The sequence below is a fragment of the Cimex lectularius genome, unplaced genomic scaffold (genome assembly GCF_000648675.2).
Source record: "Cimex lectularius strain Harlan isolate CLEC.00 unplaced genomic scaffold, Clec_2.1 scaffold202, whole genome shotgun sequence".
Classification (NCBI taxonomy): domain Eukaryota; kingdom Metazoa; phylum Arthropoda; class Insecta; order Hemiptera; family Cimicidae; genus Cimex; species Cimex lectularius.
In genome coordinates this window covers 287354-315132 of record NW_019392803.1, presented here as the reverse complement: position 1 = coordinate 315132, position 27779 = coordinate 287354, and the positions used below count along the sequence as shown (strand labels likewise).

Genomic DNA, 27779 nt, shown 5'->3' with positions numbered 1-27779 from the left:
TTCGCATTTTTGCCTTTATTAGCCCTAAAGAATTTTTTTGTATTATTTACTGTTGTTCGAAATTGATTGATTCATCCCCAAAAATGTGTTTTCCTTAAACTTTTAATTCGGACAATGTCTTAAAATGAAGTTCTCCGTGACATAATACCATAGATTAAAATACTTTCAATTTTTTTCACCATGAATTTTACCTATTTCATTCAGACCTTTTAATTTTACTTTAACGTATCTTTTAACCTACCATATAAAAACAGCAGAATACGAATTCACATTTCCAACAGTTTCACACTAAACCAATATGTCACAGCAAGAATAGCACCACACTTTATGTGAGTATAAAATACTTGGTTCCAAATTTATATTTACATGTTTAAATTGTATTTTTTCCAATGAACATATATTTTGTAATTTACCCAGGCCCTGAAGGTGATTCGAATAAAAGTCGAAACGCGGAAAAAAAGTGTTTCTAAACTACCTCATTCTTGACCGCTCTTCACGACTTCAACAAATTATTTTCTTTTGAGTTGATGAAATTGTGTTCCATTCGTTGGTAAAATAGTCGGTAAAGATTGTTCGTTCTAAATATATGGTTAATATTCTCAATTTGTTGGCATTTTATTGGATGGAAATCTGTGCTTTTATAACTACGTTGACCGTTTGACGTCCGTGTCGGTTCGTGTGTAACTCGTGATTTGTGAATGAATTATGAACCTTCGTCGTGTCCTTTAATTAGTTAAACTCGTGTCATAGCCGTTTGTCTGGTTTATGCGTCAGAATTAATCCCACCGCCTCTCCGTTTCGTGACATTTGAAGCCCAGACGCGAATGCTTTTAACGCAAACTTCACCCGTAACATTCGCCTTAAGAAGTTCGCCCGGAGGGACTTAACAGTATGTGAGCATTTGAGTCCATTTTCCTCGTTCTGAAACTAACGATTCCAATGAAAATTGAATAGTGTCTAGTTATTATCTGTCGATTGTTATACGATAGCCAATTTCTCGAGACAAGTGGCGATAAATTGAAAACCCTAACCGGTTCTTGCAAGGTATTAATTGAGTTCTAGAAACTAATCCGTCCTAGGTTTAGTCCTTGTAACCGTAAATTAAACAAGTCTGATAATTCTATTTGCCCTTGTCCACAAGGAATTGAATTTGAATTTTGAACCGGAGATGAAACCCGGATGAACACCCCCTCCATGTTGTTATTACGAATTATTTTAGGCCCTATTGTCCACTACAGTGGTAATTAGAAATATTTTTTTGACAATTAATATAACCCTCCAACGGGAAATGATATCCGGATTATAAAACCAGCTTAAATTTACTATATACAATTTTGTTCGAAAAATATGTAATTTTGTTTTAGGTAATTCGTCGATGGAAGTGAATAATTTCCAACCAGCTTAAAACTATTTAAAGAGTGTATTATATCCTTTTATATTCAAACGCAGAAAAATAATATGTCTAGGTCAGAAACAACCATGCATTTTTGCTCTCTTAGTTGTTATCAGGGATGTGGTCAAATAATATATATTATATTTAATATAATAATATATTTTTTATCTTCTTTTATCTTTTACCGTGCCTTCTTCAGGGCTCTACAAAAGAATGTATTATACATTTCAATTTTACATCAAATTTGAATTTTGCATCAAATATATATAAGAACACGACACCCATTTTTGTACTTACTGATTTTTAGTCAGAAGTATACAAACTTAAATAATTTTGTTAACCGTGTAATGTTAACAGTGGAAACCTTTTCACTTTTTTCTTCACCTTTTCAACTAGGAAATGACTAGACTAGTTTTACATAATATCACAGACAGTAAAAACAAAAATACAAATAAAAACAACAGTGACTGGTGTGAGATGTTTTTCAGGGAGGGTTTTTATCCTGTACAGGGAAGGATCTTTTAACAAATCTTCCCTCTCCTTTGCATACATAGATCATACTAAATTATTAGCTATAAACCTGTTTTAACGTATTAGTTTAACTATGCATTTGCATAACATAAATTACAATCCAAATATGCATTTTTGCATCCCTAGGTCAAGGCTAGGTCGTTGGTTGTCTTTGGAAAAAAAAAAATAGTGCATTCGTACTTCTGTAAAAGTTAATAATTTTGCACACAATTATTAATATACATTATACGTATTTCATTCCTTTGTATTCAAAATTGAAAAAAAAACAAAAAAACAAACAAACAAGTCTACTCATAATAACTCATCAATTGTACTGTATATTCGTGATAGATAGGTGGGTAGGTATACGTAGGTCATAAGGTCTTTGACAGAATTTGTACAATCGTCAAAATAAATATTTCAAGTACACTACATTATTAATTTGTATAATTTTTTGTATTCAAAATTGGATTCTTTCACCTTGGCTGGCCATATACCTATGTCAATAGATTCTTTGAGTCAATCCTTTTAATTGGATGTTAATTCTTTTGCCAGCATAAATATTTGAATGATAAGTCATTATTCATTTATACAATCTTTTAAATTCACAACTAGAAAAACTAGATTCTTTCGCCATGAGTGTCCATAATAAAGTACACTTTATTATTGATTTATATAATTATCTGCATTGAAAACTAGATTCTTTCAGTATGGCTGGCCATCAATTGTATATCGTGATAGGGTAGGTAGCCCTTTGCCTGTATAAATATTTGAATTATATGTCATTATTCATTTGTATAATCTTTTAAATTCAAAACTAGAAAAACAAGATTATTTCGCTATGACAGAACATCAATTGCATCTTACATTCCTGATAGAATGGTATATGTAGGTCAATAGGGTGCCTTTGAAATATGTTAACAGGTTTATATGTTGGTCAAAATAAATATTTGAATTATACTACATTATTAATTTATTTAATTCTTTTTTATTCATAACTAAAAAAAATAGATATAAAGTGTCTTGTTAGATGAGTCCATAAACTTTACATTCGTCATATAATAAAGTAAAAAAGTCGATATTTCATTAAAAATAAATGATTTTCCCTCCTCCGTCCGTTAACACTCGAAACGTAATTACCCTAATGAGTAAGCCTGTACATACATAATGTTTTCCCAGTGATGATTATTAAATTTTAAATACAATTTTTATCTATTCAAGAGTTCAGAATTGAAGCACTGTAGCATGATGAAATATTTTATGCTCACTAGTTCATTTTAATCGATAGGCTGTTTTAATTTCAGCAAATTTGTTTAAATGTAAATGTCAAAAGTATAAATTACACAAAAAAATCTTATATTTCACAAAAGTAAGAAATTTATCAACGCCCGCCTTTATGATAACATCACCTTTTTTGTAACTTAATTGATAAAACATCGAATGATATTTTGCATTTAAATACATTCATAAATGCACACGTGCTTGGTATAACAATTAAATAAACACAGTTTTGAATATGTATTGAAATTATGTATGTAATTATAATGTAATGAATATATTACCCAAATCTACACGTATAAGAGAGAAAACATTACCATTGGCGGGTTTTAAATTTAATAAACGGACAGCTTAAACGTCAAACTTGAAATTTTAATTGATTTCGGCGTTTATTTCGAAATAAGTGCCATCGGTATGTCATTTTCTGAAACCGTATTCATGATTAATAAAGTTATGTTGTAATTTTTTTGTTGTTTGAGAACTTGTTTGTCAAGATTATTGTTCGTATTGGCTGCCTTGTTTGTGTTAAAAATAAATTTTCATTCTCGTTAAAGTCATATAAAACTGTTCTTTGAAATCCTAAATAAGACCTTTAAATTAAAATTGGGATTAAGTGACAATTAAATTTTTTTTGCCACTTTAACAACCTTCCATGTTTAGGGTTACAAGCAGAGCTCTTTTCGACCATCCTAATTAAACATCCGTTCTCTCAGTTTTGTAGGATGTTTATAAAAGAACCAAATTTCATCTTTATGACCCTTTTGCGAAATTCTCTTTAAGATTGTGAAACAATCTACCACATGGACGTTCTGATTAGCCTCAGATTTTGGCAACTAATCTGGTGACAATCGGCCGAATATTTCGGTCACCAATTTTTCTAAGATTTCAACATCTTAGAGCGGCATATGGAGTAAATAAATTGCTTTATTGGTTCTAGTTGATCAAAGCGGGATATTTTTAGTGTTTAGTATTCTGAAGTGAGATTTGAACGGCCAGTTTCTCCTGATGGTCTTGTACGACATGGATGCTGTCAAATTTTGAATAGTTCAGCGTCATGGTGTAATCTAATGAACCCAGTGTTTTGACCAACATTCTGCCGAATTACGAGAAACTCCATGTAATCCTTCATATCTCTCTTTCAACCCTTTTAGTCGTAACCAGCGAGGTGCGCTTCGTACATTCTCATTGTGATCTATAGGTAAATGATATGAAAAATGGCAAAAAGGAGGAAAATTCAAAAGGTGGGAAATTGGTGTCCGAGTGGATCGAGAACACGATAGCTCAAGTGGTAGAGCAGCGGCGTATCAAGCCGAAGATCGTGGGTTCGAATCCCGCTCGTGCCATTGACTTTTTTATCTCAACTGAAAACCTTAATTAATTGTAATATATTAGTTGTTCAAGCGGACCACGAAATTAGTGAATTTAAGATATGAAAAGGGTAGGCTGGATAAAGTATAAGTCACTGCATGCAATAAAAGAGGCAGAAAAGTTGGACTAAGAACTTAAGTCATGTTTTATAACCCTGTAATATTTTATTTGGTAACAATTGCAAGAAAGTTTTCGTTAAAAGTATCAGTTTTTTTTAGAACCCATGTTATAAATTATTTACAGTATGCCCTTTAGACTCTTGAAAGCAAATGACTTTGATTAGTAGAAATTAATTTTATTTAAGCAACAAAACAGTTGAAATATTGTGTAAAATGTTCCGTGTGTAAGGATCATCTTTTTTCTTGTTCTGGCTTACAAGTTTTTCTCTTTCCTCCGGCTATAACGATTCGGATTAAGTCGAAACCTCCCTCTCTGAAAAGTTGTTTTTAACTCTTTTCAAAGGTTTTTTTCTCGATTGGGGAAACATATTTACATAAATCCGATCTTTAACTACGTTAATATTTACTGCTCCCGTGACCTTTCATGACATCATGGTAACCACCTGCAAGGATCCCCAGTCATAAAACATTAACATTAATCAAACCAAGCACTTATCTCAAAACTCATAGCAAAGGGACTTGTAGAAAGTTGGTGGAACTTGGAGCTTGTTGCAATTACATTTTACCCGGGAACGTGCCGGTATTCCTCATGTATAAATAATGAGAATTCCATTGAATATCGGCGTGGGGAATGATTAGGTTGCGTTTTTGGCCGTGGGCGTGTAGGAATCTTCAGACGGGCTATTCTAGTATCAGAACTAAAGGTCATAACAATTTTTACCACCTAGATAATCCCTTAGAAGAGACTTAATTTGGGCTTTATGAGATTTACGCCCCCTCCGTTGATAATTTAGGGAAGCCTGTATTAATTCAACGGCCCGTCAATTATCCATTGGGGGAATTTCTTGGGTGGACGAAAAATCAACTTTATTTGACGACAAATCGAGTAGAAATTTTAATTTCTATCGAACCTGTGAGACACAATCAAGAAAAGATTGTTGTTGCGCGTTAAAATATTTTAGGTGCTTGAAATATTGGTTTACCGCAACTGCTCGTTACCTAAACGATAGTTAAAATGTCAATACTTGGATGAAGTTTTAATCAGGTGAACATATCTCTATGCTAGAATGTGCAGGGGCTATAGAGGCGAGGAATTAAAACTGACTTCGACAAGTTGTAATATTATTGTTATTTTCTTCAGTTTTTCATTCAATTGGTGGTCAGTGTAGTTAAACACGTGGATACAATAACAACCTTTTTTTCTTTTCCAAATCTTATATATTTCGGGTCTCCTTGTCCCCTCTTCAGCGATAACTTTCACAAGCCTGGAAGGTTATATTGCTCCAGGCTTGTGAAAGGTTATCACCGAAGAGAGGACAGGAGTCCCGAAATATAATGGTTGTTATTGTTTCCACGTGTTGAACTAGCCTGACAACCAATTAATTCAACAAGCTTTTGCTATTTCTTCAGTCTTAAAATGCCAAAATGAAATTAGACTTGGATATATTAAAGTAATTTTAAGGATCATCATAAGAGCTGTATGCTGAATGAGAGACAGAAATTCGAATAACTATAACTTACTTTTTGAGGTGGTCTGTTGACTGAAATCTTTTAGTGTTTTGGACTAAAAAGATTATGCAAGTTCCCTGATATAATTAAATTTAATCTTTGAATGCCTGTTATACCTGCAGCTTACGCAGAAACATAGCCTAGGGTTCTTCAGTTCTAGGTTTGTTGTTAATCTCCTTGTTGAAATAACGAAGTTTTCGAAATCCTATTCCTTACCTTTTGAGGTGGTGTGACGTGAAATTAGTTAACTCGTTTTGTCGTTTCATAGAAATTTTACTGAATAGCAAATCCTGGAGGTGACCATAACATTACCTCTCAAATTGATGTCAATAGAGTTCGCAAACTATTTCGAAACATAAGAACTTAATTTCGATCAAATTTCGATACCCTTTATTTTCCCCAGACTTGACCCATGGTCATACGGTTTCGGACTTGTTCAGATATACTTTTAGTTTAAAATTTGTTGAAAGAAACACGAAATAGAGGGTTGTTTAAAATTTTACGATTAGAGAAGGACGATTTTGCTAGTTCAGTTCCAGTTCAAGATTATAGTTCGGGGAACTTTGATATAACTTGCAAGTTTCCCAGTGCTCTTCGAGGTCCATCTGCCACAACTGCTCTTCAACCATCACCATCACGAGTAACTTTACTTTTAAAACTGGCTCCTCCCCATTTCTCCAGCGCTTTTCTTCATCTTCTTACTAACATGAGTTACTTATGTGACGATAACTCGATTTTTATTTTTAATATAAACCTGAAATCCGATGTAGCCTTCTCTGAATAACAATAAAGAAAGATGGTTTATTTATGAAATTTATCAAAACTTGATACCAGTAAAATAATGTTAGTTTTTACATCGATGACTCGCGGCAACAAACGATACAGATATTTGATTAATGAAGACCCTATAAAAACAAAATTCAATCAATTAATCTTTTTATGTAAGGTTTTGGTTGAAATGAAAAAGTTAGTGTCACGAGCGGGATTCGAACCCACGACCTTCAGCAAAGTTTTTTTTCGCTTTTTCATTTCAACCAAAACCTTACCTTAAAAGATTGATTAATTGAAAGAAGTGATTTGGTCACTCAGACCACTAAATATAATGGATTAAAATATTTAATCTTGTCACAAGGGATTCGAACATCCGCGGTTATTACATTGAAAATTTAGCATATTTTCCGATTGGGATTGATTCGTTTGCATTTATATTAATTTTTTTAAACAATTTATCAAGTTACTCATACACGTTCCTTATTTCTGCCTAAAAAAGTAATACGGTCGGTTTTTAATTTTGTTAAAACGAAATAAAAAATATAACTGCACCCTTGATCTTTTTGCCTTACCATGAAATGGAAACTTAAGGGCTCTTAGCGCTAAGACGAGTTGATTAAAAATCTCTCAATTCCTTTTATTTAACGGAATTCACAAATGTTAATGAACGCTTTGTAATTTGAAATAGTCTAGATGTTTAGGAGTTTAGGTCAAAACCGTCTCCCTTTATTGCGGATGGTATTTTTAAATTCCCCCCTTTAAATTAACCTTGTTTATTTGTATAATCGAACTACTGTGGAAACTATGAATGAGAGTTGTCAGTTTATTTATTTTTTATTTTTGCACTTGCGTAACAGATGTTTTGTGTATCGGTTTTGTTTATTCACGACGAGGCTCCAACGTCGGTAGCTTTAGCACCACTGGCAAGGGATTTTTCGTTTTATTTATATTTTTAATCTTGATGGGTTGTCTTTGAACATATTTTATGGTAATCTCGTTCGGTGGTAACGAACGTTCTGAATCTGAGGGAAAGGAGCTTTCAACTGCTTAACTTTTTTAACATCATTTCTTAACGGTTCACGTGGAAGAAGTGAAATCCACATTATAATAAATTACTGGATTGGAAAATGTCGCTATTTTCTCATTTCTCACCGCTGTCATGATTTATGTACCAATTCCCAATGGAATTTTCAGTGTACCAACTTTCCCACAACCTTTGCTGTTTCAGAGGGTTTTACGGTTATATCAATCGAAACGGACAATCGGGGTATAATTATGTTCAATGAGATTTTCTTTCATGCTGAAGGGTTGGGCGGGTCGGTTTGATCAGTCTGCGGTTTAAACGTTTTGTACATGCGGGCAGAGGAGCTGATTTGAAAATTTCATTACGACTTAAAATGCTTTTGTTAATGTCTTAATTGGCGTTGAAAACGTTTTTCAAGTTTCTTGTGCATTGATTACATTAATATTCAAAGAGAATCTTCCATGGTTAATGAAGGTTGAATTTACATTTATAAACAAACGTAACGGGATTTGGCGTCTTGTGAAGTTGGTTGTTCTGGCTGGAGAAGTTGTTTCACATGGAGAAGATGATCTTTAAGATCGTTCACATTCGCAGAAAAATATTTTAGCTTTTGCATTCCCATCGAAATAAAACACTCAACAAATACTTATTCTTTATTCTTTTATAATCTGACTTCTACAATGCATTTATACATATTTATATATATATTTACATTTAAGCTTACATTTAGAATAAATGCTTACCATAAAACCCGTCAGGTTTTGTTCCCAATATGTACAGAAATATACAAAAATTAATATTATTAATTTTCAAACTATCTGCTTACTTGCGAGTCCATGTTTTATTACGATACCGACACAGAAGGACTTTTTTAAACGCCTGGCGGAATACTTTATTAAAAATGGTATAGAAAATAGGATTTACCATGGAAGAAGCGTAACCTAGCCAAGTTACGAAATCGAATACCCACTTATCAATATCCCTCTCACATTCCGCGCACACAGAAGGTACGAGATTCAACACAAAGAAGGGTGCCCAGAGGATGACGAAGGTGAAAAACACGACGCCCAAGACTTTGGTCGCTTTCTGTTCCAACCTGATGATCCGACCGTGTCTGGAAGACGTTCGAGAGAGGACGCTGGAGTTGCGGCTGTGTGGAGATTTGACCAACAGGTTCCTGCCCATCCCCTGGCTGGAGCCGTAACGCAAAAGGACGCCTTGAGCGGCGTCTTCCATCGCCTTGAAATCTTGCCTGCCCGCCCTCAATGTAGCGGAACGGCGGAGAATCGGCGCTTTCCTCGGTGCCGGGGAACATTCGGCGGATGCTAGGACTGTCCTGACACTACCGGAACTGAAACTTGACCCTCTTTTGAACCTCCTTTGAGGCGAATCCCATGTCACGGTCATTTCTTCTCGCTTTGTAAAACCCGGTTTGTCCTCAGTCGTTATAATCACGACTTCGTTACTTTTCACAGCCTTCTTTGGATCACCGAAATAAGGGCAGGTACAGGGAGGTGGTAGCAAAGGGACTTCTTGGGACGATTCTTGATTCCTCTGAACCGTATTTATTTTAATCGGTTCGTCCTCGCTACTCGAGGAAGACCATTTACTCATGCGTTCGTGATAGCTCGTCGTTCTTTTGATATCTTCTTTTTCTTTACGTCTTATTACATCGATCGTGGACGCTCTTCTTCTTGGCTTAGGTTCACACGGCTTACATCTAGACGTAGCCCTGGAATACAAAAAATTAAGCTTCTTGTCAAAACGATCATATTTGAAATACTCACTTCAGGGGAAACGGGGGTGTCGCAATAACAGCGTTGTTCTGGGCGACGGATTCGAAACCCCGAGAGAGTTTTAACATCTCGGCGCCGAATTGCTGGAGGGCCGAAGTAGCGTAGGGCTTCGGCTCGGAGTCGGGTATCCATAGTTCGTGGGTGTCCAATGTCGTCAGTTCTGTGTCCGTCGACCCCGCGCTCGAGTGGTGACTCCTTCCGGTGACGCCCGGTTTTCCCAACAACCTCTTCCACGTACACCTTCTCTCCAATCCTTAAAAAACACAACGTTGTTAATAATATAAGGGATGGGTCCAATGAGAAAGTACCTGGCGTTGGAGGTCCCAGCCAGCCGGCCGCCCACCCGTCCTTCCCTGTTTTTCCGCCCAGGTTCTTCTGCTGCATGGCGAGGAGGCGGACAGTGAGAGCGTACGTGAGAAGCATGACCCCTAATGGAATGTAGAAACTTACGATAGAGCCGATGAGTTTGTAAAGGGGGTCAGGAATTTGGCAAATTCCGCCTACCACCAAACTGTTATAATCCTGCAAAAATATGGTTATTTTGAGAATACTAATGTGTTGCAATTGATAGAACTAAACTGACACATTCATAATTTTTATGTCATATATTAAGTTACTGTACTGTAACTAATTAGAGGACAAATATTTATGTCAAATCGAGGAAAATTATTTTAAAAAATTCAGTGCGCGTTTTTGTGTGATGTGTTTATATTTTCATGCCACAGAAATTATCAATATTCATAACAGCTTTGGCAAATTTTACGACATTATAGTGTTAGTATCCGTAGAATGTATTATTCTTCACTATTCTTCAGATGGAAATTGAGCTTTTAGTTTTGATGAAGGAACAATAATCAAACGTCAATTCCGCGAAACAAGATAGGAAAGAAATTTTTGCCCAGGGGGATAAATCAAGACGTGACACGCAAGAACTTGTTCTACATTTATTTGGCTTTGAAGATAAATTGATAGGACCACCAGACACGCCATGGCGTCCGATCTTTTTCTGCACTCATTACGTCCCTTGGACGCACACGCTCACAGCATATATGCTCTCACCTCGAGGTAATAACGTGCAATATCACGCATTTGCCGCTTCAACTTGTCAAGGGTTGAAATTCATAGGTATCGTAGGTATAAAACCTCACCTCGAAATATTGCAGGATCCTTAATTTGATCCCATAATCTTTGGTATTCAGAGGTCAGCATATTATCACGACCAATAAACGTTGTGTACAATGTAGGTGTTTCGATACACAAATCGCGCGCGTATTTGCTAATCGGATATGCCGGTCGGATTACGTTCAGTTGCATGCATTATAATGAACTCGAGTTGAATGGTTGTAATTTACCTGGGAGTACATGAGGCTGAGGGGAAGGCTCATGGCGATGGAAAGGAGCCAGACGAAGACAATTTTCAACGTGACACGCCGTCTCGTCTTGTTCCTCCCGAACTTCATCGGGTAGCGGAGGCTGAGGTACCGGTCGACGGAGATGGTGCACAAGTGCATGATGGATGCGGTACAAAACAGGACGTCCAGGCATATCCAGGCGAGGCAGTAGACGGGCGGAAGCGGGAAGAAACCTGTAAAAGTCCTCACTCTTTCTCAATTCCGCGCTTTCAATAGAAGGATCTCGTGCATAAATGAGAAGGGCACTTGACCTTATTGAATCCCTTCGAAGATCGGATTCAGGCGATTTCGATGTAAATAAATTTTTCTTTTACGGCCTACGTGGAATCCGTAGGAGGAATTGACTTCCAAAACGGTCGACAGCTACTACATTGTGTTACCAATTGAATTGGGCATAAGCGACATAATATATATTAAAACCAATTATTATTTATACTAAATTTGAACACATTTTCTGTCTGAAACTCATATTTTGTCTTGATTAAATGAATGATAGGTCTTTCTCGTTCCTTTAAGTATACATGGCCATTTAATTTTACATTTCTATTAATAGACACAAATTCATGATGCAACGTATATTATGTTACGACAACTTATGTAACCATTGGTTATATTTTGCCTTGTAGTAAGTAGAGATAAAATTGAATGTTTCTCATTGATTTTATACGTCAAGGAATGGAATAATGGTTTGCCTTTTTTGACATTGGTTTAAAGGAGTGAATATTTATTATATGTTATATTTTTACTGCGAATTTAATTTTAATGTCTCCAGCTTTACACAGTGCTCACACAAAATTATTATTGTTATTATTACTTCGAAAGGAGGCTTTTAGTTGAATCTAATGAGTTGACTTGGGGCTGTTCTGTATCTCAGGAAATAACACGTCATATTTTCCTATGTTTAGTCGGAAAACATACCCCCGTGTTATTAATGTTACAACATTTCTGGTGGTGAAAGATGGATTACGTGAGAACTACGGTTCGAGCATTGTGTTAAACGTGAAAATGGGCGGCCACAATATCCTGCGAATCCCCACGGGTTATTGAAAACATCCAAATTTAATGAGGTTAGCTTTATTACTCTTCGTTGATGAGAATAATAATTAATTGGGTCCTTTTTCTGTCATTTTGATTATGGAAGTGTTTAATTTCTTTTTAGTGTAGTAGCGGCAGCAGTTTGTTTCGCATGGTAAGTTTTCTCTCTCTAAGAAATACTTACCTAGTTCCTTTGGTTCAGGGTTAGTATGTAACAATACAACAGGTATATGCTTTTTAGGCATATGAATAATTAATAAATTTAAGATTGAACATTTTAGTACAGGTGATTGCATTTCTTAGTTGTATATGTACTTTTTCAAGTCAATGTCAATCTTTTACAGGAGATTTGAAGTTTTTCCTTTTCTATTAAAACTTACTTATTCCAACTATTGCAAAATAAAATAATTTATTTATTTTTTATGTTATCACTAAATCCGATTATCTTCAAAATAATATATTGCGCTTTGTTTGTGTAGAATGTGCATGCAGTTGGGTTTTTTTAAGGGGTGAAATCTATAGCTGCGTGGGTCGGAAAAAGGTCGGAGTACCTTTGGGAAATCTCAAGTTCACAAAAGGAGTCCTCCGGGCTACTTTTAGATCAACTCGTTGACCATTAGGGGCGCCCTCTGACCCCAATCTATGTGTCCAATACGTTTTCGACTGCCTCTGTCGAAAATAAGCCGTATGGGGTTGCATTGTGTTTGTAACTCTCCATACCTCTTTTTTTTTTTTTTTAAGGCCCATTTTCGCTTTGTTTTACCCTGTCCTTAAACCCCGGGGAAACGGACCTGTTGCCTTAAAGTCTATTACTTGTAATGGAGAGTCGGGAATCGAGTTAAGTCGAGCAGGATTTACCCGACACCTCATTACACTCCAAGGCTATATTTAATTTAATTTTCTCCGTTTCGCCACTGACGTCTTTAAAAGGGGGCGTACTTATTCGATTTGTCGCCCCGTGTGTGCCAGGGTGTAAGCAGGAATGAGAAAGACCTTTTCAGATTTTGATTATGCGACTACCTTGAATTCCTATTACATGGAATTCGCGCTAATCTTAATAAATATAAATTATCTGTGAAGTAACATAACACAGAACCTTACTGAGTATTAGAAAATCGACTAGAGCATTTCTTGTTAAAAATTTATGACCAGTTAATTTTTCAAATATGTCTAGTTTTGAAAAACAGGATAGAGAAAAAATATCAGTTCATGTTACATTTCTACAATCCAGTCGGTAGAAAACAATCTAGAATCAGCAAAGATTAGTGTTCACCGATTTTAGAATATTTGAAAAGAAATGGAATTTCATCCTGATTTAAACAACATTTTGAGTCTTTTCCATCTTTCTTATATTTTATTATTTTGTACGTTCTAATAGTATGTAACTAATCCGACTAATTAAATGATACAAAATCATAACCTTCATACACTGACAGGCAAAAAATTCCACCCACTTGTAATATAACTTGATTTATATATTTTTATATATTAATCAAAGTTTCACGTTTTGTAATAGAATCTTTGTCTAAAAAAGTTTAAAAAACAAAAAAACGGAAATTTCTAAGGAACAAATAAATAAAAAAGAAGGACAGATAAAATTTGTTTTAATTAGATTTTTAATTAACATTTCAGTATCGCGTATTTCCTCCTCTTGCCTTAATTATATCGCGAAGTCGCCGCGGCATACTTTTTGACAGTCGGGAATTGTCTCTTTGCTGGAGGTTAGCCCATTCTTCACGAAGAGTCCTTTCAAGTTGGTGGAGTGTATCAGGAAATTATGAACGTGCTCTTATTCCTCTTGTGAGGTTATCCTATAAATGTTCGATGGGGTTCAAGTCTAGAGAGCGGGTTGACCTGGATAAGACTCTGATGTTATGTTGTTGAAGGTAGTTTGTACTACGCGAGCTACATGTGGTCGGGCATTATCTTGCATTAGAATAAGATTGTCGCTGATTTCATGGAGGATGTTGCAAAATTTCATCCACATAGCGAGTGGCCGTCAAAGACGAACAACAACCAACTCTGTGCGACTCTCCATTGAAATTCCCGCCCACACCATCACTGAGCTAGGTTGAAAAGGTTGGTTCTGGGAAAAATTACAGGCTTCGTACCTTTCATTCTATTACACACTCTTTCACGCCCATCTGGAGACTGTAGAGCAAAGTTAAACTTATCTGCAAAAAGAAGACGCAGACCAATCGTCTAAAGACCGATAGCTGTGTTCTCGAGCAAATGCGAGCCATCTAACTCCGTGTGTTCTGGTCAATTCTGGTCCTCTTACGGATCGAAAAGCCATCAGACCATACTGATTTAATCTTCGAGAAGTACGTTCAGAAATTTGGATACCTCGAACTTCCTGGAGCTGGTGGCGGTTTCGCCAATTCTCAAATTAAAAAAACGGTCATCTTGTGGTTCTGTTACCTTAGGGCGTCCAGAACCGGGCCTTCTATGCTAGGACTCAGTTTCTCGAAACCGTCTAACGGCGTCTCGTAGAGTTTCGTAGGGAACTCCGATGGCAAAAGTCGCATACCTGATGGAACGTCCATCATCAATAAGTGCCACACCACGCGCAACATCCTCAACACTAAGTGGCATTTTTAAGTTTAAAAATTGAAATTAAGAAAACAAAGATAAAAAATACACAGTTTATTTCCTTCAGAATTCAAATGAGACTGAATAAACATTTTCAATTCCATAAAAAGTAAACATTGAAAAATCCGTTATCTTTGTTTTGGATTAAGGAGGATTAAGTGTGTTTACCTCTAATCGATATTCTCAATTTAAAACATAGCATAAACAAATATTATTGGTAAAAACAAATTAAGGGCAGAATTTTCTTTTATGGAGAAAAGATAAAAAAAACCGGGTGGAATTTTTGCCTGTCAGTGTGCTATACGAAATAACATACTTGCATGTTGATCAACAGATAACAGACTGTGTGCTAGTAGTTCGGAATTTATTTTCGCATACTTCTCGACATTAACACATCTGATAGGATTAGCGTTGCGTGTGTAAGTAAATCTTGGAAATAATGCTTAAATTACTGATGGTAAGTTTTAAAAAAATCGCTCATTGCTTTTACAGAAACGAAGCGTATGAATCCGCTTTTTTCCATATTGTTGATCAAAATTACGTAAGTTGCTCTTAATCCGGTTTGTGTACGTGTCCTTTATACCACAAACTGGTATTCGAACCCCTGGAAATAGACGCCTTTCGTTTAAATGGTGTGGAATCGGTGGGATCGAGCCGGTGCTTTTCATTTGCATAGACTCCCGTTTGAGCCATAAATCAGAGCTGAAAACTTGCTAACAACCCGGCGGAGGATTCCCGCCTCCCGTCGTTCACATCCGATCCAAATATATCCATTTAGGGCAGGGGATTATAGTTAATTGGTAAGCTCTTCTCCTTTAGAAGAAGTTTGACAATTTAAACCAATTAGTGAGGGGTTGATGACAATCAATTAGAAATCGTTTTCGGCCACCTATTTCGAAAAGCGCTTTAAATTGAGATTTGTAAAATTTTCGCGGTTTAGAAAATGGCAAATGGAATCTGGTTAATTTCTTCTCTCGTTTAACCGAGATTCCATTAATAAAAAACCCTAAATCTTCCGGGGGGGGGTAGGATTTCAGTTACGTCCTCCGGCTTACCCATCGGTTATAAAATGAAACCGCGATTGTGGGATTAACTCAAAATATGTAAAAGAGGATTCGGCATGGCTGAGGATCGTTCTCTATGCACGCCACGAAATAATACCGAAAATCCAACTCGCTAGGGTATGGTGATGGATTTTCCCTCTCTCAAGCGTATTGAGCTTCATAACGTTAAAAGTATTTCTTTCCACGAGGGAAACACTAAGCAATAATCTCTGCCAACCCGTAGTTGAGTAATTTGTTTTGAGTATTGGTACTGTTTTTCTTACCTAGTGTGCCAGAATAGACTTTGTTCATAGAAATACAAATGATTTTATTTTTAATTACCATATTCTCACTAACTAATCTTTTTATGAATAAAACGTTCGGATAATTTGTCACAGTAGCCTTATTATTCATATAGCTCTCCATGTACTCCAAGGAAGTCGACTTCCTTCAGAAGTTCGGCATCTAGACAGCTAAGTGCCTCATAATTGCAGATTCAGTTTGAAGGGTTTATGCCTAGTTTGCTTTATCGCTCTGCCGTCTCGCATTTCCACTCTTCCCGGAATTTTGGGGTTTGGCTGCCTCGCTAATTATCATTCGCGTAATTTACAGATGGAAGGCCGTAAATATGGATCGGTGGAGGCAAAGGAGGAAAAGGTGAAAATTAAACGGTATTTATTTTCCCTTGTTGGGGGATCGTGGTTAGGAATGGACTTTGGGGTGAGAACTTTTGAAACAGATACTCCTTTCTGTATTTTTCCTTCCGTTCAGCTGACTCCGGTAATTTTTCTTTTAGAAAGATTTATATGATTTATAACAAAAGTATTTTTTTTCTCTCTCTATTTCTCTTTTTTTATTTATTTATTGTACTTTATCCATTGTCAGTACGAATGTTGGAATGTTCAATTTTAAAACTCTACGAAAAATTCCACCTGAATGAAAACTACGCAAAAATGAATAGGTATATTTGTAATTTGTTCTTATTCTATTAATGTCTTTTTGTATAGAAAATAGAAACCAAAAAACAAAAAAATTGTTAATCCTCATTTGTAATAACGAAGTTACTTCAGAATAGTAAACTTGAGGATTACACATTTTGTAAACAAATACCTTTTCTCGTCTTTTCTCCATTTTAATCTAGTTGTATTCTCTTTAACCATGGAAATACATCATCTTGAACCAGAAGTTCGCAATATTATTTGTTGCAAGGTAGCACCTATCTATAGTGCCTGTCAGATCCTAAATGAAGTACAAGATGTTTTGGCAAGGCCTTTTATGAGATATTGTATCCAAAAGCACACTGATACGGCTAGATGGTGATGGTTCATCACGGATGACTTCAAGAAGAAATCTTACAACTCAAACAAGGCTGAATTCTGTCATTTGCTCTTTACATAATCGGGTCAAGTTGGAAGAAATGCGTGGAAAGACGTGAAAAGGCTCTAGGCTATGTGTCCTCCAATTATTAACTAATCCCATAAAAGTAATTAAACCGAGAGCGCAGGTACGTCGAGCAAAGGGCGTTCCTCTCACCGTAACCCTATTCAATTAGGATATCAGGGTTAATTCTCTTGCCAAATCGGTTCCACATCCCTAATCGATTTCTACGCGAGTTAACCCGGCTCCGAATGTAGTTTTCTCACTTATGTCAATGGTGGTTTTGCGTAGCGGTAACACCGGCTGGGAGAGTTGACAGGGCAAAAGAATTGAGAAAGAAGAATAAATTGACGTCATTGCCTAGTCGGACTAGTCATCGGTCCATCTCATCGTTTTTAAATGGCAAAACAAGCCAAAAGGGTTTTTCATAAACCATTCCTGTTTCTGCTGTGAAAAAGAATTATTGACATGGATGGAAAATACTCTAGGCCGTTTTGTATGTTTAATATATTGTAAAAAAAATTGCATGCATTAGGTTTTTAAGTGATCGTGAGTTTTACTATTCTTTGTTTTGCCTGCACAAAAGTCTGATCGCTACTTGGGACGCTGAAATAAAAATATTGAAGATAATTTCAAGAAAATATGCGTAGAGTCTTGAAGGAAAAAATTCAAACCACCCCTTAAATAAGGTGGAGTAACCGATAAATATTAAACTAGTGAAATACTGGCGAAACGGGGGCAATTAATCTTACAAAAGCCAAGGAAGGATGTTCCATTATTCTGAGTAATTGGTAGATTAGATAACCTATCCAATTTCCATATCGCCAAGCTCAATAACGGTTTTGATGATTTGAAGAAAAGGGACCTTTTGCGGTTTTATCAGTTGAACAATTTTTCAAATGGATCGCCTACTAAACCCAACATGCATGTTTCTCCCTCATAAAATCAGACTTTAAAAAAAAAGAACAGCAAATAGAGTTGCAATTCCGCCAAATATATATTTCGCAGTTATATGCGAACTGCATAATTAACATAATACGAGGAAAGAATATTTGTGGCTCACGGAAATAAATGAACGTACATACATTCAAACAATTAGAAAGGGATACAAAACGGAAATGAGCTAACGAGGACAATAACGAACCACAGGCCATGTAAAAAATATTTATCAAAGCCCGACCTACATTTCCCAACAAAGCTAACGTACCGAATAATAAATAACAGCTTTCCTTTCGCCGAAAAAAGACCTCAGCAAACATACTCGTGACAATGTAAAGAAAAAGGCTTCAAGCCCTTCAGATGTGTGATGACGAACAGAAACCTTTAATAACGAGATCCCCATTTGCGCACTATTTGTAATGGTTAAACAATTAACCAGAGGGGGTTTAATTAAGTTTTTTAAAATAAAATTTTACCTGCTCTAATATTACTGAAGATACCGGGTTTGAATTGTGATGGTTGATGAGAGTTGATGAGAAATCATCACTTCTGATTATTTTTGCACTGTACATTCAATCATTATTGTTTATCATTGTTCGGGTTCAGATATCGTTTCGTTTTTTGATATCTCTGTTAACCAATCGTTTGCTGAGAGATGTAATTTCTGGCTTGTTTGACACAGACCATCAAAATCCCAATCTATTATTTGTTTGAGTAGGAGAATTTTTCAATTAAGAACGAGTACGCTGTTTTTCCTTCTTTTTTTTTAAATGAAGCAGGATTGCAGATTTATTTATGTTCTTTTGATTACTTGAAATATAGTTTTTGTTTGTTAGAGATTACATTGCGGAAAGAAAAACAATCACACGAACTGACAATGAGTTCAATATTGCTGAGGACTCATTAGAATCTGGCAATTACTAAGTTAAACACATGCATATTTTCCTTTGTTGATTATTAATGTATGAAGCGATAAGCTTTTCCCTTTTTTCTTTGTGTGTACAGTTTGTTTAACTAGCTTTAGTATTAATGGAGTAGTGTTTTAAATCTTATGTTTTATTTTTGTCTGTTTTAGGTACGTGGGATCTAGATCAACATCCTCATTTTATGGTAATGTTTATCCTCATTTTATTTTCGAATTATTTAAATATTGTTTTTTCTGTATAAATTCCGAATGTTTTATGCGGCCACGCCTTGCTTTTCCTTCTTTCTCACAGAACGTCTACTTTATTTTGGTTTGGGGTTATTTTTATCAGCTTAAAAAAATAGCCATATTTTTTTAATATGAGGTTATATTTTTATCTCATTCGTAAAGGCTCGACATGTCTTAATTTGTATTTTTAATTTTTCCACCATAGTTTGAATTTGTTGACAATGTCGATGCCTACCATTTTCCCGATCGGGGGGGTTGGCTGGCACCCTTTTCAAATATTTGGGCTTTTTATAAATTAGGGGCCCCTTCCGAATTCTCCGCACGCAATTCTCTTTAGGATCAATGCCTCTTGGAGTCTTCATCGTTCAATATTCATTCTTAAAGGTCAGAGACTAATCGCACCAGGAAAAATCTACGAATTTAAAAGCCGCCGCACAGCTACCATTTTCATTTTCTTTAGTTATGGACGCGTTGGAGAGATATTTTCCCATTTGCCCCGGTTTAAGACGACGTGGCCTTTGAACTTGTGCCTTTGTGCCCCCCCCCCCCCCCCGTCAGGTCTCATAAGAGATATTAGTGCGCCCCGGTTGCTCTTATCTCCTTGTTTGCGTTTCCCATTTATCCGACTGTCACGTCCCGCTGGAGGTAATCCGGCCCGTCGTGTCGTTTTCTCGACAACACGAATTTACGATCCGGCGGCTTTTGTAGCGTCGACAAATTCCTGTATTTGCAGGTCGAGAGAGACGAGATGGCGACGGGTAGGATTTCAGTTCTCTATCATATTACCATTCTGTGATATTTGCGCGCATAGTGGGACGACCTGAATCATGGATTTTATGCTTACTAGTACCGAAACATGACAATCATCATTTTAATATTTTTTGACTTGTTGGGTAAGAAAAAGTAGAAGAAGGTTTCATTCATTCACTATTAAAATAAGAAATTTTCCATGACGATAACTTGTGTCAGGCCATCATGTAATTTTTTTTAACCCAAAGATAAATTTAATTAATAGAAATTAAAAAAAAAAGTGTCAATACTGTATAAACAAACAGATTATCAGTTACAACAGCCCAAACATGGAAACTAAGAAAGCAAAATTTGAAAACTTGTGGTCTGTGGTCCAAAACGGTTCTTCGGTTAGAAATATGACCAGGCACAAAGAATATACAACAAAAGTTCTCCTAGTTTTAGGACTTAGGAACGTTTGCGTTACCATATTACACTTTTCTGAACATTGATATTATTACATATGTTTTGGCTGTATATATACTTATTCTACAATGAATCATTTTAGTCTAAACGTATGGTTTTTGGATGGAAAGGGTGAAAACTGAAAAGTTTTAGCTAGGTAAAAAATAAAATATAATTTGTAGGTATTGAAATGTTTTCCTTTGGTCTATCATTGTCCATATTCTGGAACTGAATCGTAATTTTCTTCAGTGTCAAAGTAGTGAATGTATATTTTTTGCCTTGAAACTAGTTTTAAATTAAAGTGGCTAAATCAGCTAAAAATTTTAATTTTATTATTATTAATTCGGGGTTTTCGTTTATTTCAATTCTTTTTTTCGTTTTGTTTACCTCTGACTAGGGTTAGTATTCCGATCGGCATGACTAGAATGGCGACCATTAGGTCCGTGATGGCCAGGGACATGAGAAAGTAGTTGGTGACGTTCTGCAGTCGCCGTTCCCAGGTGATGGCCAGGCAGACGAGGATGTTGCCCGCTGCAGTTGCCAGGACTAAAACGAGGGCCGTCAGAGCCCACCAGTTCTCCCGGCAGCCCTCACCGCACATCTTACGCCCGCCCCATTCCCCCTTGTTTCTGGAAAAAGTACAAAAAACAATAAATAGTAAAATAAAAACTTAATGCTAATAGAAAGGTGTAATGATCCTGTAACCGGATTCTATTTCATTATCAATGCGGGTAAGTCAGAGAGTAGTTGAAGTTTAGCCATCATGATTTGTTTAGCCGTTTAAGTCTCTAATTGATCGCATCAGGGTCAATCTCGCTTTGATTTAGGTCAATTTGTCTTTCCTCGGTTCTTGTTTTGATCGTCCAAGGCGAAGGATAAAGATAAATATATATTATAAATTTATTGGACGGGATAGGAAATAATTGAATTTTAGGCAACCAAACTATTGGTTGACGTTTTTCTGACATTTTATTTTAATTTTATTAATTTTAAATAGAACAATTTGGCGAGAATGGATTTTTAATGGCAGGAGGTGGGGGGTCAGAAAATTTGCGGGGCGACAATGATAATCGACCACACGACTTAACTACTTGACTAACACGGTCCCAATGTATATTTTATACATTGAATTTATTAATTGTATTATGTGATTTTCTAATTAAAGAATGTAACTATTTACATCATTACCCTCTTACTTTCTCCGATTACCAGCTTATCATTCAGCTGTTCGTAGTTTAAAATCAAAGTTTTTCAATCCTTTTTCTTCTTTTTATTATAAAGCACGTGTGAATAAGTAAATATCTAGAAGTTTTATAACCTCACTTCAGACGAGTACAAATGCACAAATATAAGTGTTGGTTGTAAAAAAACTAATATGGAAGTTTAAACGTTTTTAATCTTAAATGTAGGGCAAATGACATTTTGTGTGTGATGAATGTCGTTAAAATACAAGTGTTTTACGTTTAAATTTTCTAGAGGTTTCTGTCTAAATTAATGGTTAAGCTGTAAAATGTATGTTATATTGAGAGCTCTCTGTCCGCCATACCGGTGCTTTTTTCCGTCAAACTAACGCTTTTCTTTGAATTTCAATTCGAAATTAACCTTTTTTTAATTTTAAATTAACACTTTTTAGCCTAAAATTAACCCATTTCAATTGAAACTTTTTATTTCAAACTAACTTTTTTATCATCCAATTAACTTTTTAAATTTCAAATTAACCCTTTGTTTAAAACAAAATTGAAGAGATTTTATTAAAAATAAGCACTCAAGTAAAAATTTGCTTATGTGGAAAAAATGGGCTCTTAGAAGGCTATATGGACATTTATTATTAAAAATATTATTTTTAAATTAATTATTTTTTTATTACGTTTTCTAAGGATGCAATTATTTTATATACAAAACATATAAAAAATTCTCTAATTAATTTTAAATTAAAAGGAGATTCATTTGCCCAGTTATTTTACATTAATCTTTTTCCAATGCAAGCATTTTACTTTACGAGCTTAATTTTACTACACTCTCGGTTTTTTTATGTTGATTAATTTAGTAGGTTTAGTAGATTATTTAATGGTTAGTTAAAAATGGTTAATTTGAGGTATAGGTACATACATATGACATTGAAAGCAAATATAGCATTGCAATTAATTTTCATCTTAAATTAAAAGGAGATTCATTCGCTCAGTTATTTTATATTATTTTTTTTTCCAATACAAGCATTTCACTTTACGAGCTTAAAGTTTGGTACAATGTCGGTTTTGCATGTTGTAAACAATTGTTTAATTTAGTAGGTTTAGTAGATAATTTAGTGATTTGTAAAAAATGGTTACTTTGAAGTATACGTAAATATATATACGGCATTGAAAACATATAGCAATGTTCATCTCAAATTAGAAAAAATAATCATTCGTTTTATATTTAATATTAAACTTTTCATTTTAATTGAAATTAATTTTGAATAGTCTTCTAAGAGCCCAGTTGTTTTATATTTTTTTTCCAATGCAAGTATTTTACTTTACGAGCTTAAATTTACTACACTTTCGGGTTTTGTGTTTTAAACAATTGGTTAAGTTGAAATTAAAAATGGGCTAATTGGGAATTAAAAACAATTGTTTTGAACTTAAAAAATATGTCTTGAAACTTAATATTGTAGGTTTTAGTTGTCACTTATTAAAAAAAGGGTAATATGTAGCAAGACACACTTGGACAAATAATTAGGGTAATAACTTTGGTTTACATGAGTTTTCTAACAAACTTTGCAATAGTATGTAAAATACATGGTGCTGTAAAGTTAGTTGATTGTTTTTGTATTGTAAATGTTCAATTGCCTGACCCTTCTCTCCATTGATGATTGAAATGTCGTTGTTAACGAAGCATGTTCACCAAAATGGAAAAGCTACTTTTCTCGTATTGCCCGATCAATTGTGATAAAGCACAATGAGAAAGATTTGGCAGGCTATAGACTGTCGCCTCCAGGTTTTACCTTTTTGCTATCTCTATCTCTCTTTCACTTGCTAATGTTGAAAAAATAAACTCATCCTTCCGTCGTTGCGTTGCGTGACTTTATTTATTTTAAACATTGTCGTCTTTCCGTCGAAAGTTACCGTATATCTTATCGAATTAACAGCACGTCAATAAAAGCCGTTTCGGAGGAGTAAACAAACCGTTGAAGTGTTGTATTCCGGATTTATGATGTCATTTACTGGTTTGAAGGCAAGAGGCCATCTCGGAGGACGTTTATGCCTTCAAAGTACTTCTTTAACGAGTTTTCCGGACGCTGACAAATTCCATTCGGATCGATACTCCGTCTCCGTTGACGTGAGCAAAAATAGTAACCATCACTTCCGGATTGGTTCCGAGTCCCGGCCAATTACTGGGATCCCTTTCGATGCCCTCTGTCCGGAATTAAAAGATTTATCAAACCCTATTCAAGAAGAAAAAAATCTACTTTAGATTTGGGCATAAAACATTTTTTTGCCACCAAGAAATCTTGGTTTTATGGCTATCCAAATGAGAACCAGAAATTTTAAACATGAGTGCCACTGTTAAAAAATATCGTCCCTTATAACATTTAAAATAAAAATTAAGTCAATTTTATCCTTTTTGTTAACTCATAGAGGTTTCTATCTTCATAATAAATGCTATTATTTTGAAATAATGAACTCAGAATAACTCAGAGCATAGAACTAGGTTTTGTGGATTGTCAGGATTTGTTTCCTTCAATACATTAAAACTGTACAGTATAAAATACAATTGAATATTTACAAATATTACATACAAGAACATACAGTAAAAACAAACGTTACAAGAGAACTGAACACCCTCGTAGGACATTTTTCCTAATGTTCTACGTTATGACTTTCATGATATACTGTTATTTTCCTGATTTTGCAATCAACATTTTATTTTTAATACTTTTCGCTATCATGTTTACGTTTTTACGCCTTAACATGATTGAAATAGTGGTTTCTGTTTTTGTATAAGGTGTATAATCTTGCTCAGGCAACATTGTTTTAGGGATAAAATTTTTTGATAGGAGGATTCCAGGATTTTTATGTTTACATTTTTTTAACTGTTCATTTTTGCATGTTTGGGTTTTCTGAGAATAGTATTTCAGAAAATAGTTGAGATTCTAGGCGGCTCTTGCATTTAAAAAGAAAAAAAAAATCTGGCCGAATTTTTATTATGGGGAAAATAACGCGAATTCAGGCGGTTTGTTTGTTTTTGAAAAAACTTGTGATCTGTTTTAAAATATGCGGAAACAGAACATACTTATTCAAGTTCAATCAAATTTGAATAACCTCATATTGATAGATAGCTTAAACAAACTTTGCAGTAGTTTTTTAAATTTTTTCTGTACTTCAACTCCGTACAGGTAACGTCTATTTTTAGAACGAAGCCCAACCAGTCTTTAAAATAAGTGATAATTTCTAAGTAGAACTTCGTCAAGTTTCCATCTGGCCTAAAATAAACTCTCAAAATAATGGTAAGTAGGTGGAACTTTACTAAGTTTCAATTTTCTAAAAGTTCCCTGAGTTATTAGCACACCCATTATTTAAAAAAAATATATAATTTAATATAAAAATTGAAGATAATAAATTTAAAAAAAGATTTTTTAGTTCAAATTTTATTTGTGATAATTTATTCAAATTTATTATAATTTTTAATTTTCTTTTTCCAGTGTTTGGAAGGTTTTTTTTATAGAATAAAGTTATGAGTGGTTATAAAATAGGCCTTTTGTAGAATTTAATTTTCCGATAAACATTTCTGTATTTTTATTCTTTGATAATTAGGTAACTTGTTAATTTTCGTGTTAAATCTTAGAGTCTGTCAGTTTTTTTCCGATTGAACTTTGTATGGTTTTTTCTTGATCATTTTACCAAATCTGAATAGTTGGATTTAGTTTTGTACGTCAACAAGTCGGGTAGTAACTTCAGGGAAGGACTTATAAAATAGACCGGATGGTCTAGTTGATTTGAAAGAATGCCAACGTCAAATTTAAATTTATAAGCTCCCTGTAAGTCCCGCAAAGGGCTTGCCTGTTACAAATTATTCCTCCTCGTTCCATTCTGTTTATACTGCTCCCGGCCCCTTTGATCAGTAAAACGGGGGCCGCCGGCAATTCTTCACCTAATGTTTGCCCATACATAAATTCCGCCGGTTCGATGTAACTTCATCGCCTGACGTTCTCCCAGAGTCATGAGATGTAGTCAATTCCCGTGTGCGCGCGTATGTGTTTTTTTAGTCTGGAAATGAACCTAATTCGATTCGCCGTTTTCAACAGGTGGCCTTTATCCCGCTACTCGTTTTTAATCTCGTATTTATAAAGCACCCGGGGAATATAGAAACGCGCAGCCGATGTTCTTTTGTGTGTACGGTTTTTTTTTCCCCAAATGAATTTATTTGACATTTATGCGTAGGAAACGAGCAAATTGCACTTCTCTTCTGTAAATTTACGACGCCCTTCTGGCTATAATCACTATTTTTCTTCCATGTGATAATTATCGGAAATTCTACTACAAAAACATCGTTCGACTAACCTTCCCGTTCAGTTTTTAAAACCAATTTATTCCTGAAATTTATTAGTATTTTGTATTCAATATTCAGATACTCTGAATGCCATAAGCGATGAGTATGTTGTTTTATTTACCCTTTTTTCACTCTCAATACGACACGCAAGAATGCAAGAATGGCACAATTCACAGAAGACAAACACTCTGAGCCCTGAAGATGATCTCAATAAAGATCGAAACGTTGACACGATAAAGAAAATGTTTTTTTGAAACCTACATCACACCAGACCGCATCTCACGATTTCTGTATAATTACTAGAATATAATTATCTATTATTTCTGGTTAAAGAAGATGATTGACTACTTTTTTACTGAATAAATGATTTCAAATTTCTTTGTACATAGACTCAATGGCAACATTGCCAAGAACTGTAACACATAGACATCTTTTGGCAATGTATATGTCGAAGAGTCTATGCTAAGTACTTAACTAAGTCTATATTCAAAGAAATTCGAAATCATTGATTGCATTTTCACCCGGAAGGTTGTCACTGTCCGATGTGCTGTCCCTTGGGTCTATACCGTAGGGGAGTTCACCCTCCCCGTAACGCGGCTGGGTCGCTAGTATCTCCCTTAAGCCCAGGAGATCGTCGCATCCCTCCCAACGGGGTTGGGCTCCAACAGGGGCTTTCGACAGCTAGGCCATTTCAGCCCCCACCGCATCCAAAGTATAATCTAGCTTATAACTATCTAATAATATAATCGCACAAATAAATACATTCACTCCTATCCACATTGCAATCATTCCAGTTGCTCGGTAGAGTAGTCTATATTCCTCCATCGACCTGCACACAACAGCAGTAAACTAATCTGGAGTAGAGTCGATGGAGTACTTTTATAAATATTCCGCCATCTGGAGGGGGAGATATATTTCACACAAAACCCTAAAACAAAAAACACAATTGTATACAATTTAAAAAAGTCCTACAAAAAAGCGGAACAGGGACCCAGAAACTCACTACTGTGCCCGAGAACCATTTTTAAATACGGCGGCATGCTACGCGCTCTCTGTAAAGAGCCAACACATAACAAACTTTTATTATGTGGAGCATGTCGAGCAGAAACCATTTATTAAAAATTTAAGTATTTCAATTTGTAAACGTATTTAAGATAATTTTGCCCTGATGATGAGCTTAAAAATAGGTGAAAAGCATGGCAAACAGTTCAGTTTGTTTTTTCATCCAGAACATATCCATTTTTTGGACAATGTCCAGATTATTCGTGCGATACTTCCTTATAATATATATTATTATAATATATAATCCTTATAACGAATTTTGAACGTTCTCATTTTTATCCTGTTATCGGCATTCGCCATATTCAGCAGTTAAGAAAACAAAAATTTTTTATGTTGTGCTCGGCATTTTTGGGTGTATTATTCATATTAAAATTAATTTCCTATGGCTTTCTATGTTAAAAAACAACACAAACCTCCTAAATACGTCTAAAAAAAAAGAAAATTAGAATAATTCATAATGGGAAGTACATACTAAATACAATAAAAAAAGAAAAAAAAGAACACAATATTTTATACATTACACAATTTTTATTAAAAAATAATAAATTATATTTTGGTGAATTATTTAAATCGGTGCTATTAATAAAGGGATTCAGTTTTGGGCACGTAATGCCAATCAATGTTGATGGCTATTTCCTATCTCCCGGTCATCGAACATGTAGGAGTAATTTACCCGGT

The 27779-nt window shown here is 35.1% G+C and overlaps 2 protein-coding genes across 2 annotated transcripts in view; one reads left to right on the top strand and one right to left on the bottom strand.

Moving 5' to 3' along the window:
* LOC106669366 (26S proteasome non-ATPase regulatory subunit 1) overlaps window positions 1–27779 on the top strand; it is a 438166-nt gene that overhangs the window by 138396 nt on the left and 271991 nt on the right. The window lies entirely within an intron of this gene.
* Window positions 8622–27779, bottom strand: part of LOC106669367 (5-hydroxytryptamine receptor 2A) — a 31385-nt gene continuing 12227 nt past the window's right edge. The window contains exons 2-6 of the mRNA XM_014398792.2: window positions 20901–21142; window positions 11121–11353; window positions 10077–10290; window positions 9760–10021; window positions 8622–9704 (exon numbers count right to left, since the gene is read on the bottom strand). Of these exons, the coding sequence (XP_014254278.1) occupies window positions 8795–9704; window positions 9760–10021; window positions 10077–10290; window positions 11121–11353; window positions 20901–21114 (1833 nt within the window). The 5' untranslated portion in view covers window positions 21115–21142 and the 3' untranslated portion in view covers window positions 8622–8794. The remainder of the gene's footprint in view (window positions 9705–9759; window positions 10022–10076; window positions 10291–11120; window positions 11354–20900; window positions 21143–27779) is intronic.